The sequence below is a fragment of the Dreissena polymorpha genome, chromosome 5, assembly GCF_020536995.1.
Source record: "Dreissena polymorpha isolate Duluth1 chromosome 5, UMN_Dpol_1.0, whole genome shotgun sequence".
In the NCBI taxonomy this organism is placed as follows: Eukaryota; Metazoa; Mollusca; class Bivalvia; order Myida; family Dreissenidae; genus Dreissena; species Dreissena polymorpha.
Window position 1 is genome coordinate 36,557,211 of NC_068359.1, and position 18,109 is coordinate 36,575,319.

General features: G+C 34.2%; 2 protein-coding genes across 3 annotated transcripts; one reads left to right on the forward strand and one right to left on the reverse strand.

Annotated features, from left to right (window-relative positions):
• The first annotated feature begins 2,520 nt into the window (after positions 1-2,520).
• On the forward strand, positions 2,521-8,442 carry LOC127881673 (uncharacterized). 2 transcript variants are annotated; one of them, XM_052429771.1, is made up of 5 exons: positions 2,521-2,705; positions 4,806-4,937; positions 5,405-5,536; positions 7,233-7,302; positions 7,494-8,442. In XM_052429771.1, the coding sequence occupies exons 1-5, from the start codon at positions 2,535-2,537 to the stop codon at positions 7,901-7,903; spliced, it is 915 nt and encodes a 304-aa protein (XP_052285731.1). In that variant the 5' UTR covers positions 2,521-2,534; the 3' UTR covers positions 7,904-8,442. The 2 variants fall into 2 exon arrangements, with proteins under 2 accessions (XP_052285731.1, XP_052285732.1); XM_052429772.1 differs by having other exon boundaries at positions 2,521-2,657.
• A 2,728-nt stretch (positions 8,443-11,170) lies between these two features.
• LOC127881701 (piercer of microtubule wall 1 protein-like) lies at positions 11,171-13,112 on the reverse strand. The gene is made up of 4 exons (XM_052429807.1): positions 12,945-13,112; positions 12,656-12,728; positions 11,912-12,045; positions 11,171-11,385 (listed from the first exon to the last, which is right to left on the reverse strand). The coding sequence occupies exons 1-4, from the start codon at positions 12,975-12,977 to the stop codon at positions 11,317-11,319; spliced, it is 309 nt and encodes a 102-aa protein (XP_052285767.1). The 5' UTR covers positions 12,978-13,112; the 3' UTR covers positions 11,171-11,316.
• Positions 13,113-18,109: the final 4,997 nt, after the last annotated feature.

The following is an 18,109-nucleotide window of genomic DNA, read 5'->3' on the forward strand; positions in this document are numbered from 1 at the left end:
AGAGTTGTCTGCTCTTGTTAATAGGTTGGGGTCATTTTGGTTAACAAGCATGCAAAATATGAAAGCAATATGTCAAGGGACAAAGAAAATATTTGGGGTAGTACGAAAACTTTAATATTTGCACACTAACGCTGACGCAGACGCCGACGCCGGGGTGAGTAGGATAGCTCCACTATATATATTTCATATATAATAGTCGAGCTAAAAATAGTGAAATAGGACCTTCTGATTTTTGTCTCAGGCTTTTTAGTATTCGTACCTGATCATTATATAAATGAAACACCAACAACACTGCGACGATGGGCTGAAATTATTTATGGTCATCATTCCGTAGGCAAACTTAAAAATTTCAAAGGGCCATAACTCTCTAAATAAATTATCTAACCAGAACCCCCAAATAACATGCGCATCTCCTCAAGGTAGTTAAGCTTCCCATAAAGCTTCTTTGAATCCCAGTCAGTAGTTGGGGAGAAATAGCCCGGACAAGAATTGCACTATATGTACAGTTAATGGAAAATTTCAAAGGGTCATAACTCTGTGAAAAATCATCTGACTAGAACCCGCTGATAATATGCACATGCCCTCTTGTTAGTGAAGCTTTCCATAAAGTTTCATTGAATTCCAGTAATTAGTTGCTGAGAAATAGCCCGGACAAGAATTGCACTATATGTACAGTTAATGGAAATTTTCAAAGGGCCATAACTCTGTGAAAAATCATCCAACCAGAACTGGCTGATAATATGCACATCTCCTCTTGGTAGCGAAGCTTCCCATAAAGTTTAATTGAATTCCGGTCATTAATTGCTGAGAAATAGCCCGGACAAAAATGTGCACGGACGGACGCACAGACAGACGAAGCGGCGACTATATGCTCCCCCCAAAAAGTTTGGGGGAGCATAAAAATGAAAAATAGTTTGAAGACAAATATGTATTACCTTTATTTACAAAAACATGAAATTATCCATATTCAAATCAATTTGATATTCTGTATACAGTCACTATAGCGATATAAGGTAAACTGCCCTGCCCCCCTAGCAGACATGTTTTTCATTGGACCGGAACCATTTTCGAACTCGGCTGAGATAACATTGGAACAAATATTCTGACAAAGTGTCATGAAGATTGGACAATAAATGTTACTTCTAGAGTGTTAACAAGGTTTCACTATAGCCAAATAGGGAAAACTGCCCAGCTCCCTGGCAGAGATGTTTTTCAATGGACCGGAACCATTTTCGAACTCAGCTATGATATGATTGGGACAAATATTCTGACCACATTTCATGAAGATTTGACTATAAATGTTACTCATAGAGTGTTAAAAAGATTTTTTTCTATAGCCGTATAAGGAAAACTGACCTGCCCCCAGGCGTCCATGTTTTTTTAAAGGACTGGCATTATTTTCAAACTCAGTCGAGCTATCATAACAACAAATGTTCTGACCAATTTACATGAAGATTGACCATAAATATGACTTCTAGAGTGTTAATAAGGATTTACTATAGCCATATAAGGACAACTGCCCCCGCCCCTTGGCGGCCATGTTTTTCAACCAAGCGAAACCATTTTCGAACTCAGCTGAGAAAAGATTAAGACAAATATTATGACCAAGTTTAATGTTCATGACGATTGGACAATACATGTGACTTCTAGTGTTAACAGGCGTTTTCTTTAATTTGACCTAGTTTTTTACCTAACATGATCCAGTTTCGAACTCGACTAAAATATCATGGGAGCAAATCTTTGGACAAACTTGCATGAAGATTAGACAGAAAATGTGGCCTCTAGAGTGTTAACAAGGCAAAATGTGGACGACGGACAAAGTGATCCCAAAAGCTCAAAATGAGCACGTTGTGCTCAGGTGAGCTAAAAAGGGAGGCCCGAGCATCATTCTCTTAATTTGCGGGCCGTGCCATGATAACCGGAGTATTCAATTTCGTACACAAATTTGACAGCCATTGACACAATAACATTGAAATGTGGTTTACAAAGCAAATTAAATCACACGTATAAATTAACCGTTATGAAGGATCAGTCAATAAATGAACTCATTTCCACATACTCGATGAGGCATCTCACTGCATGGTGCAGGAGACCATTCCCCACCCAGCACGTGCATCATCTATCCGTTCATTTGCTCATCATATCCAACTCTTAAAGCATCATGGCGCATCGTTAGATGCACTAGCTATGTTTTCTGATCATTTCGGCTGAAAACCGATCATATAAGATCATTGTGTAGGTTTTAATAGTAAGAAAAACAGAAGAAGATAGGAAGTGAAACAGAAGAGTATGCAGTCAGAAAAGAAGAGTGAACAAATCGATTAAGTCAAGTTTGCCGTAATCCCCGTCTGTTTCAATTGCATTAAAAATTTAGTAAAATTAATGCATATTTATCACAATCACACCAAAAAATATTTTTTTCTTAAAATAATTAAGCTTCATATGAATTAATATATAAATATTTTATTCTGCGTTGTAATTTTGCCGTAGGCTTCATGTGTACGGTCTTTGGAAGGTTTCATCCTGCGATCAAAATGGCAGCGCCCATCATTCTCCGCTATGTCAAGAAACTAGAAATTCATAAAGTTTGTTCTTACCTGAGAAGTGTCAGCTCATGCCGAGTGCTCCCGAAACCAGCAACATTATGTTTGATATCCGTAGGCTTAGTTACTAAAGCTTCATGTGCCACTAAAATTGATTTAGAGGTATTTTGATCACGTAAAGGTGACAATATAATGAGTTTTATCTAATAATGCGGCTACACGCCATTCGCATTTCGAGACCTAAGTCGACGTACGCGCCAGGTCTTTCCCCAGTGCCTTTTAGCACAATGACACTCGTGTGCCAGAATATCCTAAATCAGTTTCACTCTGCGCCTGAATTTCGAAAAATTAGCAGCACCCCTTATTGGAGTACAGCACCCCTGTGTCAGAATTTTCTATTCATGCATACGCCTTTACTAAACATTCAAATTAGTATATTTGTTTCCTTGTTTTAGCTCATGATTCTTGTAGAAATTAATATAAGACACATTAACAGTAGTAAACAGATTAATAGATTGCCAATGTTTAGTCAATTCCTAGTGCCTTAAAGGGGCCTTTTCACAGATTTTGGCATGTTTTGAAGTTTGTCATTAAATGCTTTATATTGATAAATGTTAACATTGGATACAAAAAGCTCCAGTAAAAAATCAAGAAATAAAATTTTAAAAAAGAAAAAAAGGTAACCCTCAGCAGGGCTCGAATCATGCACTGACCCCTGGAGTCCTGGAGTAAAAAGTATCCGGCCTAGACCACTCGGCCATTCTTCCGAATGCAATGCCAAATGTATTTTATACTTTATATAAGCAATCCTCGTATTGTAACAAAATATAACAACAACAGAACTCTCCAAATTATAAATTTGTTTTGCGTTGCAACGCTTTATAATTTTCGGGTTTTTAAATCGTCAAAAGATGCATATAATGGATATTTTAGAGCATGGTAAATATTCAGTATTACTGTTTCCTCTAAAATATCATAACTAAAAAGAAAATTGGGAATCTGAAACAACTTTTTTTCATTTTTTTCAATTTACCCAACCGTGAAAAGGCCCCTTTAAGGCTTAACAAAACCCTGGGGAAAGGGCTGTGCACATAAGCTTATTAAACCATTTCAGATTATTTATGAATTAGATGGAGCACTTCTGTTAATGAACGTCTGGGATTCTACTTATTTTTTGGAATGTGCATGATTGGTCTTTAACAACAATTCTTGATGCGCGCACATCTTGTTAGCCTGATTTACACATATGTGTCTTGTTCTGATAAAACTGGGCTTAATTCATGTGCGTAAAGTGTCGTCCCAGATTAGCCTGTGCAGTCCGCACAGGCTAATCAGGGACGACACTTTCCGCTTTAATGGTATTTTTAGTTTCAAGGAAGTCCCTCCTTATCGAAAATCAAGTTTAGGCGGAAAGTGTCGTCCCTGATTAGCCTGTGCGGACTGCACAGGCTAATCTGGGACGACACTTTACGCACATGAATTAAGCCCAGTTTTATCAGAACAAGACACATATATTGGCCATACAAACCTTTTTTAAATAAAAATAGTGATTGCATTGATTTATAGTTTATATCTTTAGCGATGTAATATTTGGAGCAATTTTGTTAGGATTTTGAACTGGAAAACTGTTAACAATTAGAAATTCATGTTTTAATGGCACAGTTCTTTGAAATACAAGTAGATTTACTAAACCCAGGAAAGTTTAAGGACTTTTAAATGACCCATGCTCATTTTTTCCCTTTCAAAACACATACAAATGGAGAAACAAAAAACAACATAAGTAGGGTTGTAACATGACGTCTTTATTGTCTCAATACAAGTAAAGGTCACTCAAAATTAAGAACTTTATTGATTTGAATCATAAGTAAGAAGCCAAAACAGTGATATGATATGACAGCCATGATGGGTGACTGAACATAGTTTATGTGCATTACTTTTGTTCAAATGTGCTTGAAAATGAATTTTTATTCTAATGTGATTTATTTTATTGTTGCAATTATACTCTGATGTGTATAAATAAATAAAAATAAACCTTAACTATCTATTTTTTTAACAATTGTATATGAAAACAAACACCCATCTTATACGGTCAAGTCCACTGAAAAATACTGAAATAAAATTAGGACCTCCAGATTGTATGACTTCAAAGTTATTTAAATCTACCAGAAGCGCTGATTAGATCAAATTTTAACTACAAAAGACAGCATATAGAGGATTGTAAGAGTATATTAATTTGTGAATGTTTTCTGGTTGTTATTGTAGGTGCCTGATCCTGGTTCATTGTCGAGAGAGTATTTGATCAAATCATCAAGTATCATGGCTTCAGAGCATGCAATGATCCTGCTAACTCAAACCACACTGGCACTGTTACAGGCAGAGAAAGAATACAAGGAGGTACGAACAATTTCTGTGATGGCCATGCCAGCCATGTCAGTGTTTTTTTGCGTTCAAATTTGCGTCCAGTATGGAGACCGATTCCCAATGGAAATAAGTACATATTTTCCCAAATGGGTCCTAAAATTCTTAAATGAATGTTTCAAAAAAAAAAAATTTTTAATAAGTCTAAACATGTCAATTATGTCCAATGCAGCTCTATAAGTTTAACCTTATAAAATATAATATTGAAATCTCTCTTATTATCAATTCAAAAGTATTCGTAAGCATTAAATCAACAGCATTAATTTCCAAATTTTATGCAAAAAGTAGGTGATATTTCCCAATCCAAAGGGATCAGGCCCCATTCGCAAAGCGGTGATAAAAAAACACTGCATGTCATATTTTTTATAAAGAGATATCTTACAAAGTAAGTATGAAGAATATAATTTGTTTGATATATCAAGAATATGTGCACTGTATTTCAGGCGTTGGATGCTCTAGCATTTTTGTTGGAGTTGAAGCTTCAAGTTCTAGGTGACCCTACTGAGGAGGCTCGAATCTGGGACATTGTTCTCGAGGGAAGGGATCTAGTACAGCGTACAAGAAAGAAGCGTGATGTACGATATTAATTATACCCCCACAAGCGAAGTTAAGAGGGGAGTGAGCTTGTCGGTCGGTCTGTCGCTCAATCCATATTAAATGTCCACTCTCTAATTCAGGTTGTTTTAATCCGATCTTCACCAAACTTGGTCAGATGTTGAATCTAGTTGATGTCTAGGTCAAGTTCGAATATGGGTCATGCCGGGTCAAAAACTAGGTCACAGAGTCACTTAGTGCGTTTTAAACATTGAGCATGGTCTCCGCTGTTTTTTGTGAAGACAACATGCAAAATTTTATGTGTCAATGCGGCATGTGGGGGTATTCGTCACGTCTGTGACAAAGCTCTAGTTTATGCTTATTTTGTTTTATTATTTAAAGATACGCGTTTGATCTCCATCTAAATAGCAAAATTGATTATATGTTTAAAGTTAAAGGAATAAATGAATCAGGTCATTGATGAAGATATTTTTATCAGATATTTGCTTGAATTTAGTGAACAGACTTTGCCCTTTGGATTTGAGAAATAGGGTGATAAAATGAGTGATAAATCAGGAAATTAGGAAATTGTAATACTATAAATATGATTGAAGCATTACATTTTTAACCAGGTTTTCAATGAAGCTGTAAATCATGGTTATTGTCCCCTACCGGTGAAACCGGAGGGGACTTATATTTTGCGCTCTGTCCATAAGTCCGTCACACTTTTATGGATCCTAAGATAACTTTAAAAGTTCTTATTATTTTTTCATGAAACTTGAAACATGAATAGATTGCAATATGGGGATTATGCCTGTCATTTCATTTTGTTCCTACGTCAAGAATTCTGGTTGCTATGGCAACAAATATATAAACAAAATAAAATAAAAATCAATGGTGGAGTTTCACCGGTAGGGACTATATTGCTTGGCAATCTCTTGTTATATTATTGCATGACAGGAGGGCGGTGCTGTTTCTGTCTATAACTTTAGTTTGCATAAACGGACCTTATTGAAACATTGGATATAGCAAGATTACATGGAGACCTAGATTTGCGATTGTATTTGGGGAGGGTCTAAGTCACTGGTACAAAAAATAGAAATACAGTTTCTACTCAATAATTTTAGTTTGAATGAAGATATTGCTCTGAAATTGTGCTTGTTTCTTAGCTTACATTAAAACCTTGCTTGGGAATGCTTATGTGACCCCTCAGTTCAAGATAAAGGTCTACTAAAATAGACAACAGTAAAGAGGTGGCTTCCAGTAACCACCTTAGTTTTCTTTGACGAATCTAAACGAAACTTTGGAAATAGCAAGTTTGAATGGAAATCTAGCTTGGTATTGTACTATTGTATTTTGGGGTCAGGTCAAGGTCACTGTTTTTAAAAAAAAAGAAAAATCATGTACTATCAATAACTTGAGTTTTTTGTGAAGGTATTGCACTAAAACTATTTCTAAGTGACATGCAGACCTGTTTTGGGATTTTTTTTGGGGTCAATTTTGGTTTAATGATTGGGAAGTTCATTATATTTGGCAATTGGAAAGCAGTAAAAAAAATACTCTTAATAACAAATATACAGAGAGCATTAAGAGAGCATTAATATTTTTTTAACTAGGTTTTTAAATATCATGACATATACATGTAATATGCCATCTTACTTCTATTATTACCCGGATCTGATAATGTATATATGTGAATATATTTTTAACTTCTGTTTTTGTGTGCATGGCTGACAGGAGTTACAGATGCTTCAACAGTGTACAGAAAGATTAGTAGACACAGCAGCAGAAGTGACTTATATGACAAGTATGTGTCTTTGTTCATCGGATCTTAAATTTTTATAAATTATATTTTGTATGAAAATTCCATTATCACTTATGAACACATTTAGGAATATTCACATGAATACGCAAACACTTGGTATTAATTAAAAGACATATTTTGTTTTACCATTTAATTCTATGACTTCAAAAACTTTGTCCTTGTTTATTTAATAGGTGCCGAGGTAGTTGCGGTGAGTGCTTCAGAGAAATTAATAACTGTGAACAGGTATCTCCGTGAAACCAGAGAGGCTTCTGTTATGGCAGAAGCCAGACTAACAGAAACTGAAGTGAAGACAATAGAAGTGGAAGGCAAGTATGCCGAAGAACACAAAGAAGAGTTGGAGGAACAGAGACAAAAGCTCATAGCTGAAGGAATTGTAGTAGCTGGTGCTACTAAAGATACTGTTAATTCGAAAAAGGGTGTTACTAAAGATACTTCTGATTCAAAAAAAGGCTATACGCCTTATGATACAAATTTTAAAAATGAACAATCAACAATAAAGGATGAAGAAAAGGATGATTTTTTGGAAATAATTGACAAATGGGGCTCAACTGGAGAAGATAAAAGTGCACAAGATATTTGACTTTATTTCAGCGAACACAGTGTAGAAAATGAATATGTAAATTTAAAAGTTCTTTATTATTTAAAAAAAAGGAATTGGGTGGATAAAGAGGATGATAAGCCAGTGCCCCAGATAAGCTGCGTATCTGCGTCTTTCACCCTATTAAAATGTTTAAAAACGCAAAGAAATACAATATCATGCGTATTGAAAACGCACCCGATTTGCCTTTTACGCACATTTGTCTTATTTGATGCGTACAATACAATAGCTTTGATCGAAAATACTTTGCTCATTTTCGGTATTTTTTGTGATTATTTTTGTTACGCGGCGACGCTTTTATTCAGCAAGCGCCTGGATGACGGAGCAATAAAACAGTCAAAGCTATTCAAACGCTCTGCGGACTAGATTTCATAGTTAAATAAAGCGGCTGACCAAATTATTTACGACGACATACATGCGTTTTCAATCTGACTTAATCCGTCGTTCATTGTGCATGTATTTGTTAAGTGTCTGTACTTTCAGTTTCTAATACGATGCGTAATAAAAATGTCTAAGAGAAAGACGTCAGCAATTGTTGCGCCATAATATCAGTCGATCGCTAACTTTTTCGAACCAAGAAAGCAAGAGCCAATAAGTGCCGAATCATTCGTGTTATCGATTTTTTTTAAGTTTAAACTTTATTGACAGTTTCAAGGATTAAAGATGTTATGAAACATCAGTTTATTAAAGTTAATTATATTAGTTTACAGTTTTATTGAATCAATACAATTGTGTGCAGCTTCAACAGAAGTAAAGCAGCGATGGTTTTACTGTATGCATCTTATAACTCATTTCACCCTATTCCAAGAATGAAATCACCCTATTTTTCAAAATCAGTGGGTGAAAACCCTATTTCCGAAATAATTATCTGGGGCACTGGATAAGCATTTCAATATTGGTTAGTAGAAGATTCAATTTTAAAAGGACTTAATCACAGTTTGTCAAAATGATATTAAGTTGTTTAATTGAAAACATTCAAAAAGGAATGTTTGCTATGTATTTATATTAGGAAAAAGGTTACAAATTATTCAATATATGCTAGTTTAGTGATTATGGTCAATAGCAATTAAAAAAAATCATAAAGTGTTTTGTCATTTAACATTAAGCCGGAAATGGTAGTTTTTTTAACTACAATCTAAAGTGAAAAGGCTCTGTGGTGCAGTGTAAGCTTGTATATAGTTCATTAGTTATTGTAAATTCATTTTATGACATTACAACAAAAAATAATAAGTGAACAAGTCCCTTTAAACAATATAACTTTTTAAATGAATACTATTAGATGTACTTAATTGCTGTATCTAATCAGGCATTCATAGTAAACTTTTTAGATAATTGATGTTCTATTTGCACATAATGCATTTAAAATGCATAATGTGCAAATAGAACGCAAATTATCCAAAAAGTTTAAATACATTTTAAATTATTTAATTAAAAAAATATAAATAAATAAGTACCTTTCTCAGATATTTAACATTGTGATGAAATCAATTCATACAAATCATTTTGTATGAATTGATTTCATCACAATTTAATAATATAAAATGTATTTAAAAAACAAGTCTATAATATTAAAAACAGTCAAGTTAGGATATCAATAAAATATATGACATGATATTCTAAAAATTACTTTGTTTTTATGCCCCCGGTAGTGTGGCATATAGCAGTTGAACTGTCCGTCAGTGTGTCAGTCAGTATGTCAGTCTGTCCGTCCGTCCGAAAACTTTAATGGCCATAACTTTTTCACTATTGAATATAGCAACTTGATATTTGGCATGCATGTGTATCTCATGGAGCCGAACATTTTCAGTGGTTAAAGGTGAAGGTCAAGGTCATCCTTCAAGGTCAAATGTCAAATATATGGCGTCTGTATATCCGAAAACTTGAACATTGGCCATAACTTTTTCAATATTGAAGATAGCAACTTGATATTTGACATGCATGTGTATCTCACGAAGCTGCACATTTTGAGTGGTGAACGTTCAAAGTTCAAGGTCATCCTTCAAGGCCAAAGGTCAAAAATAATAATTTCAAAGCGGCGTTCACATGAAGCTGCACATTTTGAGTGGTGGACGTTCAAGGTCAAGTTTAAAGTTTGCTTGTTCAAATTTAAACTTTTAATAATTATTATTTACCGGTAAATATCAAGAAAAAAGTTATCTATGCGACCCAGACCGTTTTGGAGGAACATCTAACGCACACCTACTAGGCTATTGAGACTTTAAAAGGTAATATTTTTATTTTGTCACGAAATGTTAGTGGTACATACTTTTATGCCCCCGGTAGGGTGGCATATAGCAGTTGAACTGTCCGTCAGTATGTCAGTCTGTCTGTCGGTCCGGAAAAAAACTTTAACGTTGGCCATAACTTTTGCAATATTGAAGATAGCAACTTGATATTTGGCATGCATGTGTAACTCATGAAGCTGCACATTTTGAGTGGTGGAAGTTCAAGGTCATCCTTCAAGGTCAAAGGTAAAAAAAAAATATATTTCAAAGCAGCTTCCTCATGAAGCTGCACATTTTGAGTGTTGGAAGTTCAAGGTCAAGGTCATCCTTCAAGGTCAAAGGTCCAAAAAAAAAAATATTTCAAAGCGGCGTTCTCATGAAGGTGCACATTTTAAGTGGTGGAAGTTCAAGGTGAAGGTCATCCTTCAAGGTCAAAGGTCAAAACAAAAAAACAATTATTTTTATTTCAAAGCGGCGCAATATTGGGCATTGCGTTTCTAACGAACACATCTCTTGTTTTAATTTATTTTGATGAAAAGCATTACATTCCCTTTATCATTTTATCTATTTCATTTGATCATTATCCATAAACATAACATTTATTTCTCTTTGTCATGGCAGTTTTTTGCTTGTTTTAATACAATTTAAACGTTCCTTTTGAAATCAATGACAAATATTTATTTTTTTGTCATTTTATATTTTATGTGATGAAAAAATAAATACAAAATATGACATGTGTATCATTAAAAAAAAGTTTATTTTAAAACAAATATATTTACTTACACAAAAACACACATCTACAAGCGTTTTTATCACAAAATCCCTCTCATTCTAATTGGTCAAAACATTCAAAAGACGCATAATATCTTTCAACATGCTCATTATTTTATCTGAATGATTGCTCAATACAATAACAATTTGATATTTAATTCATACAGAAACAAAACACCTTTGCATGTAATAAACTGTACAAGATTTTTAAAATATAAAGTGCTACAAACAATAGTGCAATAAAAACAACTGCTTTGATAAACTTAAATTTATTTCAACAAAACAATAAGGTTTAACATAAAATGTTTACATTTTTTTGTTCACTGGTTAACTGATTTTCATGATTTTTTTCTTAAACATGATTTCACAAGTTTTTTCTTCAAGATGGAGAAATTGTCATTAAACTTTGCTGTTATCAAGCGCTGTGTTGAGAGAATGATTTCTGTACATGCCGCATTTTCCTAAGTGCTGAAAAAAGAAAATTTCAAGACTGAGGAGCCAGCATTCACAAACTACATTTGTCACACAATTAACCCCCGTCGTATAATTGTCAAGTTTGACGGCAGCGACGTATGATGTAGATGTACACTTAACAGGAATTGTAACTAAACTATGTTGTTTTTTTGTCCATGTAAAACAAATAGATTAATCTGAAAGTGTTTCATGTGTAAAAAGTTAAAGAGTATATTTAAGAAATATTAAGATCAACAGGAGTCATTACTTTTGTTAGCTTAGTTGATTTGGGTGTGTTAAAATTAACTTACTTTATAATTTTGAATGTTTATTTCAACATTATCTTATTGAAACAATGGAATCCAGCAGACAGATCAACAATCTCACTCCAACATACTCTGATAAACTATGTAAAACAAGTAATTTCCAAATACATTGAATTATTTAAAAAACAATAATCTTGTTTTCATTTAATAGCTTAAGCTTGTGGACAAATTTTCCTCATCTATAATGTACCAGAAGATAAATTATAACTCTATACCTCTGAGAATTTCTGTGACCGACAATGAAAGGATGTTGGCATTGTGTGAACAGATGGTTTTTTGGCACCATAGGTGGCTGCGCTGGTGCGGTACATAGGATGCTGGTTTTTACCACCATAACCTTGGAACCAATCTGCAATAAACAATATTTCCTTATTTATATGCATAACAAATACGTACAAAGAAGATTTGAATTATTACTTTACCTGCATGCTTTGTCAATAACAAAAACTTTCTAATTTTCAAAATTTAACAGAAAGTCAGATTTCACTAGCCTTCATTGTGTATATTATTTAATGGGCATATATTTAAAGCACATTCTACATTGGTTTTTTTTTATTCTACAATCATGAGAGGATGCATGCCTTTGCACAAACCGCAATATAACAATATGAACATCCTGATCACCTACATTTATGTACATAAATACTCAAAGTTGAAATAAAACATAACAGTTCCCATCTATAAAATATAATTATTTATTATTCCGTCATGCATGTTTATGATTTTCTTTTTAATAAAGGAAATCAATAAAAAGTACATGTTTTTATTTGCACCTTAATGGTTATCATTCAATGTGGGTCAAATTTCTGTTTATGTTTATCAAAATGTATGAACACATTTCTATTTAATGTTTACATTCATATGTGGTACAAAGTCTTCCAAATCAGTTTATTATTATAGTAGCAACAGATTGTAGGTTTTAACTGATATTTTCAGATTTTCACATATATGGTACTTACCTGGGTTTTCAAATCTGTTTGGTATATCGCTTGTTCTGTAGTAGTCAGATGTTTTGCCTGTTGCTGTGGCACTCTGCAAAAAAAATCATATTAGCTAGGTCAAGTTATGTTCAGCTTGACTTAATTTACTTTTTTGTTACATATGTACAGCGACCCGGACGGAAAGTATCTGGGATTATTGCATCTTCGTAAAATAACTTCCGCGAAAATATGTGGCAAATAAAGTTATTCTCACTTGTCAAACGTTATATAAAATATATTTAAATGAATAACAGTAAAATTTGCTCACCTGCTGTGTAGCCATATTTTGTTGGTCAGACATACTTCTTTATTTACGATGCAGTGACGGAATTATTGTTTGTATTTTTCGTTTATGTATGTGTCACTGTTTTGCGGTTGCCAAGTAACAACTGATCACTTCCGGATTATAATGTGCCCCCAATGAAGATTAATTACCGAAACGCCAATCAAATACTTACAGGCAACTAATCATCTTTTTTAACACACACCACGCCAATTTAATCAGTTATTATTGTGCACACAACGCAGGACTTAAAAATAATCATTCAATACGATTATTTTCTTTGTCCATTCTGACATCAGTAGTGTTAATTTTAAGAAATAGATTTACATTTTTATAGTTTTGTGGTTTAAATATCAACTGAAATGAAACGATAAGCACTGAGAACATCTGCTCGGACAGCTTGTTATCCCCCGCCATAAGCGGAGGGATGTTGTTTTGGCGTTGTCCGTCCGTCCGGCCATTTTGTGTCCGGAGCCATATCTTGGAAGTGCTTTGGCAGATTTCATTGAAACTCGGTATGAGTATATATATGGATAAGAGGATGATGCACGCCAAATGGCATTGTACACCATCGAATAATAACGGAGTTATGACCCTTTGTATTTTGAAAAAAATGCTTTTTTTGTGTGTCCGGAGCCATATCTTGTGTCCAGAAGTATAATGGCTTTGGATATCAATTCAACGAATTTGCTTGTTAATGAATTGAGTCAATAAACTCAAGAACAAACTTCAACGAAATATTTTATAATAATCATCATCACAGTTCATTAGAAGCTGCGCCATACGAACTTCAGCTGTCGGCTTTTAAGGCCCCAGTGAAATAAGTCCTATTCGGCCCCAATAACAGGCTTTTTCGGGGAAAATATCGGTTTTATTCGGCCTCATTTGTAAGTTGAATAGATCGACTTAAACATCTTGTTCGAAACTCTTTATAACAGTGAGATATTGTTTATTATCTTATAACATTGTTATTAATGTTTATTACATTTTGCATACTTGTTTCTTTTTTCATTTGCATCAGGTATGTTGTCGTCAAAATGCGGATTTAGACTGCTAGCATCGGTATTGAAATAAAACGCACTATATATTAATTATATCGTTTGCATATTTTGGGATATATTTTAACTCGCCATGATAAAGAATAAACACCTCTTAAAAATACAATACAGTTTCGCCATTTGGCAAACAGTTCGAACACAATACAATCTCATTTTCTAAATATCGTACTATCGTTGTGTTGTAATTGTAAATTTTACATTTGGTTATTACATTTTGATTCCAAATCCACAACTATATTGCATTATAATGACTTTAAAACAATGTTGCCAGCAAATATATATAATAAATTCATGGCGAACAGAAAACAACAGAATATATCACGAATAGAACAGAACAATTCTGTTTTGTTCAATATATCACGAATAAATAAATGCATTAACAATCCTAGATTGTGAGCAAATATTTTAACACATGATTACATTAATATGTGAAGTTAAAACCATGAAAACTTATCCAGCATTTGAGTTACATTTTCTCGGATATAATGTGTCGTCTGTTTATTTATCCAAAAGGCGATTCTGACGGAGTATTAGTTTAACCCATTTATGCCTAGCGTTTAGAAAAAAAGCCTTGGCATGGCAAACAGCGTAGACCCAGATAAGACGCCGCATGATGCGTCGTCTCATCAGGGTCTGCCCTGTTTGCTTAAAAAAATTTATGTAAGAAATATTCATCCCTAATTTTGGAAATAAATTGATCTAATTTAGAAGGATGGGAGAGTCCACTAGGTATAAATTGGTTAATGCGTGAACGCCTATGACTCTCGGATCTTTTTCAAGAATGGATCTCTCTCGTCGTATCTCTCCCACAACTTGCCGACTTGCTCATCAAGGTGGACGAACGTGTTGCGTCGGACCCGTCCAGTTCCATCATGTACAGCTGTACATGCAACAGGACTTACTCGAGCCGCAGGAGAGTGACTAACACATAGAAAATGATATAATATAAATTTATATAATATATTATATAGTATTAATAATACTATATTATATATTATATAATGTACTTAACTTACTTTAATGAACGAACGAATAAAATGAACATGTGCACTGGTTGAAAGAATGAATGTCGATAATGTTACACGTAAATGCTCTGCAAATGCCAATCCGTTTCATCAGGTGTGATTCAAGATAAAAAAATATTACAAAACATTGTTGAAAGCCAGAGCAATGAAATGTTTTTGTCGATGAGTTCTAAAATGTCAGGTGAAACTTCGGATGTCTTGGGAAAAATATTTATTGAAATATATGTAAAAGGAGGTTGTGTGGTCAAGGTTCTTCTAGAGATGTAGTCCAGTCCAGGGCTGCTTAAGCAAGAGGTGTGTAGATTTATTTTGTTGCCATTAAATTTCGTCAATTAACAAAATCTGGCATTTTCTTTTGATATTAAAATTGTACTTTTTACATAATTTATTAAATAAGACTTAAGACTTTAATGTTCGATAGATTTGATTTCATGCTTTAGAGGACCAACGAAAAATTTTAGAAAAAATACTGTTCGACAAATAATATTGGTTTCAAATTTTGAGTATTATTGCATATATAGTTGGAAATTTACATCAAACAGCTTGTTCCTCAATATTGATATGATAGATTTTATTTAAACTTACATAATTTATGTCCAATATTGAGATAAACCCATACATAAAGTTTCATACCGTAGTTTGACAATTTTGAAAATTAGGGACTTATTATTCTTAGAATTTTGCATATTCAATAAAGACCGGTTAAAGTTTTTCGGCAAGCAAGTTTCTGTGGAAGGTCTTTACTGATGTCAATCAAACTGAACGTTTTGGTAATTTTAATTTGAACAATGTTCGAATTAACGTGATTTAAACACAACACATTGATGAGTTGCTCCACTGAATTCTCCCCTATAAAAAATCCAATTAGGATATTCATAGGCGAGCCCAGAGACGTAGATATCTATGTTATCTACGTCTCTGGCGAGCCAAAGGAGCAGAATTAAATAGTTTTTGTGTGCATATTTGTTTAACATATTTGCCAAACACATTCAGATTTTTAAATGCCTGCCATTTTGTTCTATATATGTTTATGGTCTATGATGAAAAAATGTAAGCTTCGGAAAAGTATTAAAAACAACCACTCTGCTAAATTGAAAGCCGGTCAAAATGAACAATATAGATGAAAAACAGGTTTTTTTTCATTTTATCAATTTTAATTGCGACAAATCGGACACTCACTTTGTTGTGGACTAAAAGCTATACAGATAATTTAAAGCTATTTAAACTTTGATATTTTCATCAATAATTTAATAGCTATAAAACAAAATAAGCAGTTGTAATGAGTGGTGTTTTGCGATTGTCAGTCTGAACAGGCTATGGACAAGTAGCTCCATCAGCTTCCACACCAAGTGCAGGTTTTACAAGTCTTTTATAGTCTCCATCTGTTCTGTATGGCTGCGAGCAAAAGACGCTTAACGGGAATGCAGATCGCAGGTTACAGGCTTTTGAACACAAGTGTATCAGAAGACAGCTCCGCATCTAACTTTTGGAGCACAAGACCAACACGTATCCCCGGAACATGACAGCAACACTTGTTGGCACACAAGAGCCCCGCTTGGCGACCGTAAAATCGTCAAAGCTGTCTTGGTTGGGACACGTCAGCAGACACGACTCTCTTCACAAGACAGAGCTTAAGGGCACCATAGAGCGAGGTTGCAGATGAGGCCATCAGAGGAAACGCTGGATGGACAATGTGAAATAATGAACATTCCTCCCTATGGATGAATTACTCCGCGCAGCCCACAACAGACCTGATTGATGCAGGATCTCTATGTTGTCGCCCCCCCCCCCCCCAAAAAAAAGAGCCAGACCGATCAAGGACTTTATGTTGACGCACATTTTCAATAATGTCATTGAATAATATTAACAGATTTTCAAACGAAAAATGACGTATGATTTCAATTTACAGTATTTAAATTTATAGTACATGTATTTTTATAGTGTTGACATGCACATATTGTTGGGTCATTCTTCATCAGTGATTTTCTGGATAATTATTGACATTCAAATGATGGTTTGTTTACCTACGAGAGCTCACAAACTAATAATCTATATTTGAAAACTTATATCCAGCATATAATATACTTGACAGGACACATCATGGCGCTCAAATGTAAGGTCAATGTTATGCGTTGATTGCTTTGATAATTCAAAGAGTTTCGTTTTTGTTGTGTAGAAAACTTATCGTCGTATGGTGTGTTTTCGTTAAAAATTGCATTATTATATAAAAGTTTCAGGTTACCCTTTACAAAACAAGAGGGCCTGAAAGGCCCCAAGTCGCTCACCTGAGATTTCAAGATATTATTGGGACAAATCTTCTGACCAAGTTTCATGAAGATCGGAAAATAAATGTGGCCTCTGGTGTGTAAACAAGGTTTTACTATACCCTGAAAGGAAAAATACCCCGCCCCTTGGAAGCCATTTCTTTCAAGCAAACATAATTATTTTCGAACTCATCCAAGATTTCATTGAGACCAATCTTCTTACCAAATTTCATGAAGATTGGACAATAAATGTGGCCTCTAGAGTGTTAACAAGGTTTTACTATAGCCATATATAGCCATATAAGGAAAAATGCCCCGCCCCTGGTGGCCATGTTTTTAAAGCAACCAAAACCATTTTCGAACTCATCCAAGATATCTTGGGACAAATCTTCTGACCAAGTTTCATGATGATCGGAAAATAAATGTGACCTCTAGAGTGTTAACAAGGTTTTACTATAGCCATATAAGAAAAATAGCCCCGCCCACGTGGTGGCCATGTTTTTCAACCAACCGGCATCATTTTTTAACTTGTCAAAGATATAATTGGGATGAATCTTATGACCGAGTTTTATGAAGATCGGACTATAAATGTGGCCTCTAGAGTGTTAACAAGATTTTACTATTGCCTACTATAGCCATAAAAGGAAAAATGTCCCGCCTCTTGGCAGCCATGTTTTTCAAGCAAACGTAACCATTTTCGAACTCATGCAAGATATCATTTAACAAATATTCTGACCATATTTCATCAAGATTGGACAATAAATGTGGCCTCTAGAGTGTTAACAAGGTTTTACTATAGCCAT

Excerpts from the sequence above, each read along its gene's own strand:
- LOC127881673 (XM_052429771.1), top strand. The coding sequence starts at position 2,535 with ATGGCAGCGCCCATCATTCTCCGCTATGTCAAGAAACTAGAAATTCAT. Across the intron at positions 2,706-4,805 it reads CCACTAAAATTGATTTAGAG|GTGCCTGATCCTGGTTCATT; the intron begins GTATTTTGATCA and ends TTGTTATTGTAG. Across the intron at positions 5,537-7,232 it reads GTACAAGAAAGAAGCGTGAT|GAGTTACAGATGCTTCAACA; the intron begins GTACGATATTAA and ends CATGGCTGACAG.
- LOC127881701 (XM_052429807.1), bottom strand. The coding sequence starts at position 12,977 with ATGTCTGACCAACAAAATATGGCTACACAGCAG. Across the intron at positions 12,729-12,944 it reads AAAATATGGCTACACAGCAG|AGTGCCACAGCAACAGGCAA; the intron begins GTGAGCAAATTT and ends TTTTTTTTGCAG. Across the intron at positions 12,046-12,655 it reads AAACAGATTTGAAAACCCAG|ATTGGTTCCAAGGTTATGGT; the intron begins GTAAGTACCATA and ends TGTTTATTGCAG.